This window comes from Megalobrama amblycephala, linkage group LG15 (genome assembly GCF_018812025.1).
Source record: "Megalobrama amblycephala isolate DHTTF-2021 linkage group LG15, ASM1881202v1, whole genome shotgun sequence".
In the NCBI taxonomy this organism is placed as follows: Eukaryota; Metazoa; Chordata; class Actinopteri; order Cypriniformes; family Xenocyprididae; genus Megalobrama; species Megalobrama amblycephala.
In genome coordinates this window covers 30754049-30764946 of record NC_063058.1, presented here as the reverse complement: position 1 = coordinate 30764946, position 10898 = coordinate 30754049, and the positions used below count along the sequence as shown (strand labels likewise).

At 37.3% G+C, this 10898-nt stretch overlaps 1 protein-coding gene across 5 annotated transcripts; it reads right to left on the bottom strand.

The window, feature by feature from the left end:
* Nucleotides 1-757: 757 nt before the first annotated feature.
* On the bottom strand, nucleotides 758-9160 carry LOC125246945 (brain aromatase). Of its 5 annotated transcripts, none has more exons than XM_048158093.1 (10): nucleotides 9023-9160; nucleotides 5091-5264; nucleotides 4862-5009; nucleotides 3584-3741; nucleotides 3332-3508; nucleotides 2675-2789; nucleotides 2073-2184; nucleotides 1828-1990; nucleotides 1353-1594; nucleotides 758-1151 (listed from the first exon to the last, which is right to left on the bottom strand). In XM_048158093.1, exons 2-10 carry the CDS (start codon nucleotides 5233-5235, stop codon nucleotides 885-887), a joined length of 1527 nt encoding a protein of 508 aa, XP_048014050.1. In that variant the 5' UTR covers nucleotides 5236-5264; nucleotides 9023-9160; the 3' UTR covers nucleotides 758-884. The 5 variants fall into 5 exon arrangements, with proteins under 5 accessions (XP_048014050.1, XP_048014051.1, XP_048014052.1 ...); XM_048158094.1 differs by having other exon boundaries at nucleotides 8965-9086; XM_048158095.1 differs by lacking the exon at nucleotides 9023-9160 and adding an exon at nucleotides 7961-8000.
* Between the last annotated feature and the right edge of the window lie 1738 nt (nucleotides 9161-10898).

Genomic DNA, 10898 nt, shown 5'->3' with positions numbered 1-10898 from the left:
GAAATTTCATTTTTGCGGTTTTTGAGGAAAACATTCCAGGATTTTTCTCCATATAGTGGACTTCAATGGGGTTCAACGGGTTGAAGGTCCAAATGTCAGTTTCAGTGCAGCTTCAAAGAGCTCTACATGATCCCAGACGAGGAATAAGAGTCTTATCTAGCGAAACGATCAGTCATTTTCTAAAAAAAAATAAAAATAAAATGTATATGCTTTTTAACCACAAATGCTCATCTTGCACTGCTCTGCCATGCGCCACGCATTACGTAATCATGTTGGAAAGGTGACGTAGGTGGAAGTACCACGGTAGGGTGAAAAACGTCATTTTCTCCTCCAACTTCAAAATCAACACCATTGTTTTACCTTTTTTTTGTAAAGGCCGTTTGACTTTGCATACTCGCTTTGTAAACACTTGCTCAGTACTTTCGCCTACGTCATGCTTGACCTTTCCAACATGATTACCGAATGTGTGGTTTATCGCAGAGCTAGTGCAAGACGAGCATTTGTGGTTAAAAAGTATATAATTTTTAATTTTTTTTTAGAAAATGACCGATCATTTCTCTAGACAAGACTCTTATTCCTTGTCTCAGATCGTGGAGAGTCCTTTGAAGCTGCACTGAAACTGACATTTGGACCTTCAACCCGTTGAACCCCAGTGAAGTCCATTATATGGAGAAAAATCCTGGAATGTTTTCCTCAAAAACCTTCATTTCTTTTCGACTGAAGAAAGAAAGACATGAACATCTTGGATGACATGGGAGTGAGTAAATTATCAGAAAATTTTAATTCTGAAGTGAACTAATCCTTTAATATGCTGTAAAACTTTTAGGTGAAAGGAAATTCCCCAGTGCACCTCTAAAAGTTTTTTCTTCTTTCATTTGGCACTCTCAAGTGTTGCTGTCCGTCGTTTCTCCATTGACGTTCTGAGCTCGTGGAATGAAGCGCATGGCCAGGCAGTCGGGATCCTCTTCCACTGGCTGCATGGAGAGGTTGTTGGTCTGTTTGATGGTGCTGATGGTGCAGCCGTGACGAGGACAAACCGTGAACCTCGACAACAGGGTCACCAGGATGGCCTTCGTCATCACCATGGCGATGTGCTTCCCAACACAGGCCCGCGGGCCACAGCCGAACGGCTGGAAGTAACGACTGGGAACCTGAGAGAGAAATAGAGAGTATTGATTACACAGATCAATATTGTTCATTCTGTTACTGAAAAAATATAGAAAATATTTGGATATTTGTAGAAGAATATGAATAATTGGTATAAAATCTACAAATGCACCAATTTATGAAGAAAAAAAACCTTTATATCCAAGTTTGTATGATCTTATATATCTGATTCTCCCAGTATTTACATTGTTCTCGAAGTTCTCCAAGTTGAATTCATTGGGTTTTTTGAAGAACTCAGACTTGTGCATGCGTCCGATGTTCAGGATGAGGTTTGTCCCCTTTGCCACCCTGTAGCCATCGATGTGGTCATCCTCTAGAGACCGTCTCATGATGAAGTCCACCACCGGATGGAACCTCAGAGACTCCTTAATAAAGCGCTCTAGAACATTCAGGTTCTGCAGATCGGCTGACTGTACATCCCGCTCACCTGAGAGGACAAGAGTAATGTACGTCTTTTATCATGCACAATGATCCAGTTAAAACCAGTTTCTGGTGGTTTCTAACTGGTCTACATTGGACTACTAGCTGTTGGAGCCAAGGTTGACCTGGTAGATGATCTTGGTCATGCTGGCCACCTTGGGCCATCAAAAAACTAGCTACCAAGTTCCAACTATATAGTCCTGCATTCGATTGAGTTGTCTTGTGAAAGGTTTACCATACCTATCTGAGACTCTATCTCCTGTACTATCTGCTCTTCCACAGCAGAGTTCTGCTTCAGCAGCAGAAGCATGAAGAACAGGCTGATGGAGAGGGTGTCTGGAGCGGCGATCACCATCTCCAACACACACTGCCTCACATCGTCCGCAGACAGCTCGTCGTGGTTCTACAGACACGTGTGGTAAGTTAACACTTACTGATGCTTTAATGTAGGTACATACATGAAGAGTACGTGTTTGTGAACACACCTGAGCAAATATCAGCTCCGTTGCGAAGTCCGTCTCATCCAGCTTCTCCATGTTATTGATGGCCTGTCGCTTTTGCTCCACAAGCTTTTCCATTTCATCTTGCAGCTCTTTACTGCAAGAAAACACTTCTTAAAGGAGGTGTATGAACAATTTATCTAGATATTTAACTGCATGGAGATGATTTCATGGTGATTTTAGTGATTTCTGAATTTCTGCCACCAAATTAAACCACCCAATCCTTTCAACCACATGCCCTTTCTTCAAAATGGCCTCCAAATCATGTTTCAGCAAACTCAAATGTGTCAAATTCTTGTTAAAATTGACCTTTTTTCTTTTACCAGAATAAATGCAAAAAACTGCTCACAGAACCTTCAACTAAAAAGATCTGCATGTCCAAAATGACCATTTGTTCAAACTACGATCTACAACAATCATCAAAAGATGGAGCAAGGCCAACAATATGGACCGAACACCAAATCCACAATCTGCAAGTTATTGTTTTTGCTCATTTCATGTGTAAAAACCTTCACCAATCAAAGTAGAGATAATTTGCACAATTCTTAAAGGCACAGTAGCAGAAACTGCTCTCAAACTGGACTCACGCTGCCACGTGGTGTTTTTTATACACAAAGTCCAGTCTGAAGAAAACATCTGGCTGTATGAGAACCGTCTGCCAGGTACTGAAGTAACGGTGGATCTTTATCAGCAAGTCTTTCTCTGCATTGAACAAGTATAAAAAGAGAAGTTAGTAATCTTACATTCTTAAAATGGGTTTCAAAAGGAGGTTTTCTCAGTGATGCCATAAAAGAACCATTTTTGTTTCCCCAAAGTACCTTTCAGTGAACTTTCTTAAAAGAACCATCTTTCCTTAGTGCGAATAACATTTCAATACTCTAAAGAACCTTTTTCGCATATAAAGAACCTTTTGAGGAATGGAATGGCTCTTCATGGAACCATTGATGCCAATAAAGAACCGTTATTTTTAAGAGTGTACTGTGAAATATTCATTTATAGTCATCCAAATTCATCAGAAGTATCACAGCATATTCAAGGGTTTTACAGCCATCTCCTCTGGTAATAGATATAATCAGACCAATCCGATCAAAAGAATCTAAAGTGAGACATCAATCATTTTTGTCATGTCTGAAGAACCATTCAAGCCAAAAAATGGTTCTTGATAAAAAGAGTAACCCAAAGAACCACTAAGGAACCTTTATTTTTTTAGCATGAATAATGAGATGTTTGTTTTGCAGGCTGACCATTGAGAGGGATTTTTAAGAAGAGTCTATTGGAAACGTCCACCACAATACAGCGCAGAAGATTGAGCACGTCCACGTGTCCTGAACAGTCTGTGAACTCCTGCAGGACGTCAAGCTGTTTGTTGGTGGCGCTGACACACACATCTACTGATTTCTGGAGACCTGGACCTGTAAGAGCTACACAAACACATAAACAATATATTCTGATTACTCTGTGTAGAATCTGATCTGAGATCAGTGAATAACACCCACCTTTGGTGAAATATGTTCTCACTTTCTTCCACAGTGTGATGTTGCTGTTGAAGATGATGCCTTGTTCAAACATGCCGATGCACTGCAGACCTTTTGTACTGGCAAACCTCCCGATGTAATTATTGCTCTTCAGAACATGATACACGGCGGAGGACCTGAAACAGTTGTTCGTTTTTTACACTAAAATTTTACCCCATCCAAAATGCGTTTACACGACACCATTTTCAACTTAAAACAGAAAACTTTTTATGCGATTTGGCCGTTCATTTACACGACAACGCCGTTTTGGGGGCCTGAAAACGCAAACTTTTTGGTTTCAAAATGCAAGTTTTTGAAAACGATACCGTTATTGTTTCCATGTAAATGACAAAAACGCAAATGTGTGAAAATGGTGATTTTATGCGCATGCGTATTACATCGCCATCTACTGGCCTGACAGCAGAATACATCATTTTTAGTCATTTTCGCGGATCCTTGTGAACATTGTTGTCTATATGTGAAAAACGCGAAGGAAAACGTTTCCGTTTTTAGTACATCATTGTTGTGTAAACTTACCCTAAAGCTCTGAGTATACTTCATTTTTTTTAAGCGTACGTTAGTGTATGCACACAGTTGAATGTACAGCCTTTGCAGACTGTACCAAAAAATTATGTTTCGGCCTCATAGGGGGCGCTCTTGAGCACTTCAACAGCTAATTTCATTACCAGTTAAGGTGCGGTGACATTAATGGTTGTTCGGCCAATTTTCACAGGTGAAATCCAGTCATTTAAATTGGAAGCCAGGTGATTGGGAATTTTGCGCGAAGGCGAAAAATTTTCCAAGCAAAACAGGTTCAAATTTGTCACGCAGCTTCGCCATGTTGACCAACAGAAAGCTGCTTGAAAGTGACTTCTGTGTGAGCTGTGCTTCATACATAGCTACACTATTGACAAGTCATTGGACCTTTTTGCCTGAAAAATTTCACCAAAATTTTCGGTAATGTTACCACATCGGGTTTTGCGCTGTGTACGGAGAACCTCCACCACTGATGACACTTTAAAGTAGCATAGTAGTTTTAGTACTTTTAGTACTTTTTCAATTTTCTCTCGTTACTTTTACATTTAAAACAATATTGCTCATAATATATAACGTATATTATATTGAATTAAATTTGCATTGTGGGTTTACAGTACTAAAATTGAGAAATAGGACATGCTAGTTTATGTATATAGTTTACATTTACGTATTCAATCATTTGCTAGACAGATGAATGACATTTATGTTTTTGAGAACTTGCTGCTGAGTATAATGGTCTCTTCCCCGTTGATCCAAACCCGAGCAATGCTGCCATATTTTTCGTTGTAGTAGTTGCACGCAGTGCCGATCCCCATCCACAGGAACCTACTGTAGCTCAGAACCGGACCGAGACCCAACCACCAACCAGGACCTGAAAAACAGCAAGCACATCACACCAAGTGTAACCACTTGATAGATTGTTCCCAGTGAATATTATTGGTTTTTAACTCACCCGGGACTGCTGATTGGTTCTTCCACTTCTTGGCTCCAAATGTTCTATGCAGCAGAATCAGCAGTAACATTCCCGTCAGCACCAGTAATGTTCCCTGCACCGCAGCGCCGGTGTTTACCGTACCCTCGATGACCTGCTCCATCATCAAGTCATCTACAGATGCACCTTGTGCACCTAAATATATATTAAGCATCTTAAAATGTTGGAAATTGCACCGTAAAACTGCAATAGTTAACTGTTAGCATGTTGAGTAGCGGAATGGTACGAAACATGGTAAAGGTTTTGGCATTTGCTATGTGAACACACACACACACCCAAAAAGAAATCATGGACATAATTCGAAAAGGTTAAATGGCCATGAAAAAAATTGTCACACTTGTATTGTTCACAGCCAAAAATGAGCATATTGGAAATAAATGGGAAGCGAGTTTCATCCAGTGGAAGCGTTTGGTACTGCGCTCAAATAAAATCTTACTGAAAGCTCATTTTTTGAGATATCAACCTCAAATTTGGAACACAACTTTTTTTTTTTTTTTTTTTTGAGATTTATGGCTTTGATTTTATCACAGTTTTAGAGTAAAACATGTTTTGGAAAATATATATTTCAAATAAAAGTTTTTTTTAAAACAAATAAGCATTTTTCATAGTAATAAACTTTAATGTCTATAACTTGCTTTTTTTAGTTTCACTTAAGCAATAATCTGCCAAGATTCTTCTTTAAAAAGAGAACCAAACTTAAGTCCGTGCTCCAAAGCATTCAAGATTTATGACAGTTTAAGTTGGAAATTTCATTTTCAAAAAAGTGGTTAACAGGTAATTAATAGATCATAACTATTCCATAAATATAATTTAGTACCATGAAATCCCCTAAAAAATACAAAATATTAGATAAAAACATTATCGAACTAAAATATAGTACATTCATTTCATTGAAATAAAAAAATCGCCACATGAGCAGCACCAGAGGGTTAATTAATACTTTACAGCATCATTGAATGACATATATTTATAAAATAAACATCTCTCTTGTTTTATCCGCCATCTAGGATTTATTTTTTGTCCACAGAGCATGTTGTGGTGCATTCTGGAGATGTTCTCTCTACAAATGATACATGCTACTGTGGAACTTTGCCAAAATAAGGTATGCTGGGTATTTTGTTAATCACTGACATGATGCAGACGTCAGGTAAACCACGTGGGTCAGTGAAGCGTCTAGGCAGATGTCACATGTCATTCATGGTGTTCACATTTTCTAACACTCATTAAAATACTGTATGTACATTGCGTTACACCTTTGTAAAAAGTGTGTATATACTATACTATAGTAGCTAACTTCTAGACCGGTGTGTTGAGGCAAGTTGCAGCTAAACTCTACAGTGGCCCTCCAGGACCGAGTTTGCCATAGACGAAGACTTTATATTCAGTGAGACGAGTGCGTGAAGCAGAAAGGCTTATTTTTGGTCTTTTTCGAACGCCATAATAATAGACGCTTCAGTGCCATAAAGCACCATCATGCACCCGTTCAGGAAGATAAATGTTTATAATGTTTACTCTGATGTGTCCAGTGTAGACAGCCTCAAACAGCTGTGGCGGGTCACGTGTCCTGAGATATATATTATATCGCTGTTATTTACCTACTCAGTTGCTTCCTCACGACACATAGCATTCCTAAAATGTTGGACCTTTTACTGAAAGTAGCCTACTTTTACCTGTTTGAGACATGCCTTCACAAGCACCCGTAACAGCTGTGTTTATGATGTTTGAGTTGGAGGCGCGAGACGCACCAAAGGGACCTTTGCAAAATATGCTTTATTTTTGTAATTCTGCTAGATGCCTCTAGTGTCGCAGAAACTACATACATAACATTTAAAGTGAAAACAAAAAATATAAAAATTAAATCTAATTCAAAATATTAACAAAAACTATCAGTTATACATTGGTAAACACGCATTGCACACAGTTTGCTGCTCATTTTTTGTGATACTTTTGTGGTGCTTTTTTTGAAACTGACCAGTGTTGGGTAAGTTACTCCACTAAAGTAATTAATTACTAGCTACACTGTAAAATAATAATAATTAGGCTATAAGAATTTATCACAGCATGTTTTCTTTAGTCAAATCAACTCAAATAATTTGGTTCAGATAACATTTGAGTTTCTGTTGATAAACAAATTTCCTTCATTGTATTAAAGGTGCAATATGTAAGAATTTTGCAGTAAAATATCCAAAAACCACTAGGACAGTGTTATATATTTTGTTCACTTGAGTACTTACAATATCCCAAATGTTTGCAACTATTTGTAAACTGTGCAATTTTAACCAAGGCTCCGGGACGTGTGAGGAGTCGCCTGTCAATTGCGTCATACCCGCGTCACCCTCAGTTTCCGGTTTATTTTGTAGAAACCATGGAAACACCAAAGACGCTTTAATATTAACATGTTTTAACAGACAAGGGAACAACTGTTGTGATATATTTATAGACAGAAAACTAATTGTTGTTATATAGCTCAACACGTTTAGTCTTATTGTTTAAATCTAATTTTCTTGATTTTTTGCGAGTACCATGCTTTACCATGCCTCAGAAAAAACACTATTTTGTCAAGTAGCTAACATAGCATAATCAGATTAAGCTTTATTTTTAGTAACAGTAATACAGAATTTTCTCCATCATACAATACATTTTAAAATTAATTGCATGCCATTTATCAACACAATCATCCAGCATTTAATATGATATTGTAAAATCGATCTATCTTACTGCAGTGTGTAACAGTGTCTCACAGCAGCCGCCGAGCGAACGCACAGAGTAACATTATAACATCATTTTTAACACACTCAATGTATCTAATATGATAAACAGAGCTGCGTTACCTCATACTCATGACCGGAAAAGCGGAAGCAGCGCCGGCGACTCTGTCATAATAAAAGTCCCGCTGCTTGTGAGGTGTGTGTTGATCAATCGCTCCAGCTCCTCGTTCAGCTCCACAACACTCGCTCCTGCTCTGCTTCATACTACAGTAACGTTAATAATCACATCCATGAACATGATTTCTTCACGAGTCCAATCCCAATTCTTTTCCTCCGGCCCTTGAGGTGAAGACCACGTCCCATGATTACATGCTCAAACTTGGCGTCATCAAGCTACGCCTTTGTTTTGAATAGGCCTCTAGCGACCTCTAGTGGACAGAAAATATTACATATTGCACCTTTAACTCAAATTTTTAATTTCAATGAACTCAACATTTTAAGGCCAGTAACTTACTTTAAGTTAAACCAACAATTACAGTGTAATTACATCCTCAACAGTGTCATTAGATTACTGTACTAATTACTCTCTAAAAAAAAGTATTGGATTACTTATTACTAATTACTTTCTAAATATAACATCAACCTCGACCAGTTGAACAGTATAAGAATAGACATAAAACTGCACCTTTAATTCTTTCAACTAAACAATATTCAACTGCATAAATTGACTGACCAATGTGTATAAAGGGATAAGGTTACAATAAAAACATACATTTTAACATTACATTTTAATGTTAAATCCACTATTGTTTAAATTAATTAATTAATTACACCCAAAACTGAACTTGGCATGCTGCATGCTTTCCAATTCTGCTAAATATCTCCACAGAAGAAATAAAGTACACAACCAGCTTTCATAAGCTGCATGAAAAACTCTCTTCATGTCCTTGAATTGGTTTCAGAAGTCATTATGCAAGAGCTTTGATGTGTCCTGTACTTGAACCATATGAAATCATATGAAGATTTGATTTCAAAGAAACTATCAGTATGACAGCTTAGCCTAATGAATTAGCATCAACTAAATAAATTGACTTCCATTGCAGTAATTATATAACAAACACACTCACCTCTTTAGATCTGCATCTGTTTCATTTCTAAATGTGCGGTTCTGTAGCTCAGTCTTACCGTATTCATGCTCCCATCATGCTCAAGTTCATTAGCTGGTGTTTTACCCCAATATATAGTCTTTTCCCAAGTTTAAACCCCCCGGTTGCCAGGATACACCCTTGATTTTGCTTGTAAAGTGCCATTGAAATCCCAAAGCAGTCCACCGGACACATCCAGACCTGAACAATGAAACAATTATGGAGGTTTTCTTCTTCTCCAGAATAAAACCACATAAAATTGGCAATGTGGGATGCTGTTAGAGCTTTCATGCCAAACACACATCATTTCCCCCTCTCTTGTTATTTTTTCAGAGGTTTATTGACCTTTGTCTTGGTTCCCAATCCGCTGTCATTCATTCCATGAAGGGCCTTTAATAAAAGCAGGTCAGATTGACCCAGAACCGCAGGAGTGAATGAGCTTTTATCCAGCAAAGATGTGAGACAAAAGAAATGTGAGCACTCATTCAGCTTCTTAAAGTTCATACCGCAGGCCTACAAGGAATACATTTTATAACGTGAACCAACTTGTTCCATTTAAATCTTTTTTTTTTTTTTTTTTGCATGTGTGCAAGATTGAGTTCACAAGACATGCTGTCTACTTTAAGTGACATGTTCATTAATCTCTTATATAAAGTTCTGGATAATTAAATGGCTCGATTTTGATTGGTCACAATGTTATATTCACTGGTGTTTGTGGAAACATGCATTCTTCTTGTCAAGCTGTGGTCTCCCTCTCTCTTTTCCTGGAAACACGAGAAAAACCTACAGTGGTCAAAATTGCTTTAGAGGATTTTGGTATTCGTTTTATGATAAAACTCTCATGCAGGAGTCGCATACGACAGTGAATATATTGTTTATTGCATTTGACTTGATTTTTTTTTAATGTGTAAAGGACAAATTTTTGTTCAATTTTGTTCAAATCAATGTTCGTTATTTATTTATTTGAAACGCTGCATAATAAGAAGCAGATTTTAAGGATTGCGATCAGATCTACCAAGAAACCTGCATGCAGACCAGTGTTATTTTAGTATCGCTGGGATACTATTATAGTTTTTCATACATTTTTAAATTAGTTTTCATTTTTATATTTTAATTTTAACTGACGTTTTTGTCATTTCTTTTAGTTTTTTTGTTTGTTTGAAATATATCCATTTTTTTATTATTAATTTTTATATCAGTTTTAGTTATTTTAGTAGGCTACATCAAGACTAAATTAAAATAAAAACTACATTTTGTTTTGGCAGCTAGCTGAAATAAAGTATAAGTATTTTATATTTTATTTTATTTAACAAAATAGACCTGCTTTAAACATTACAATGCTCATGATAACTTTTGTTAACTCTACAATAAGTAAATCCACTTCAGCAGCTAATTATTCTTTGACAGTGATGACAGAAATATAAAGGGCTACCGCAAAAACGGAAGTTCAATCCTAAAGATGGCTGCGCGCGCGTTTCTCTGGCGCGTAGACCTTATGTAGCTCCGCCCATTTTCAGCGCTGCGCGCGTTGTGTTCTGTCTTCCGGTTTTTATTTCCACGGCACGAAGGTAAGATATTACAAATTTGTGAATGAACCGCTCGTTTTAAAATCTTTCCGTCTGTCATGTATGACATCAGCTTCCAACATTACAAATGTTCAATTATATTTTTCGTTAACTCTACAATAAATAAATCCACTTCACCAGCTAATTACTCTTCAACAGCGATCCCAAATAAGTATACCGCAAAAACGGTAAAAAAATTCTAAAGATGGTTGCGTGCTTGCTTCTCTGCATAAGTTTTATATATTATGTAAGATATGTTCATGCCATGTTAGAATTACCGTAATTACGAGGTTCCGACTTGTAACAAGCATTCATATCTTTGTAGAACTCGTAACTACAAATTGTAAGCTC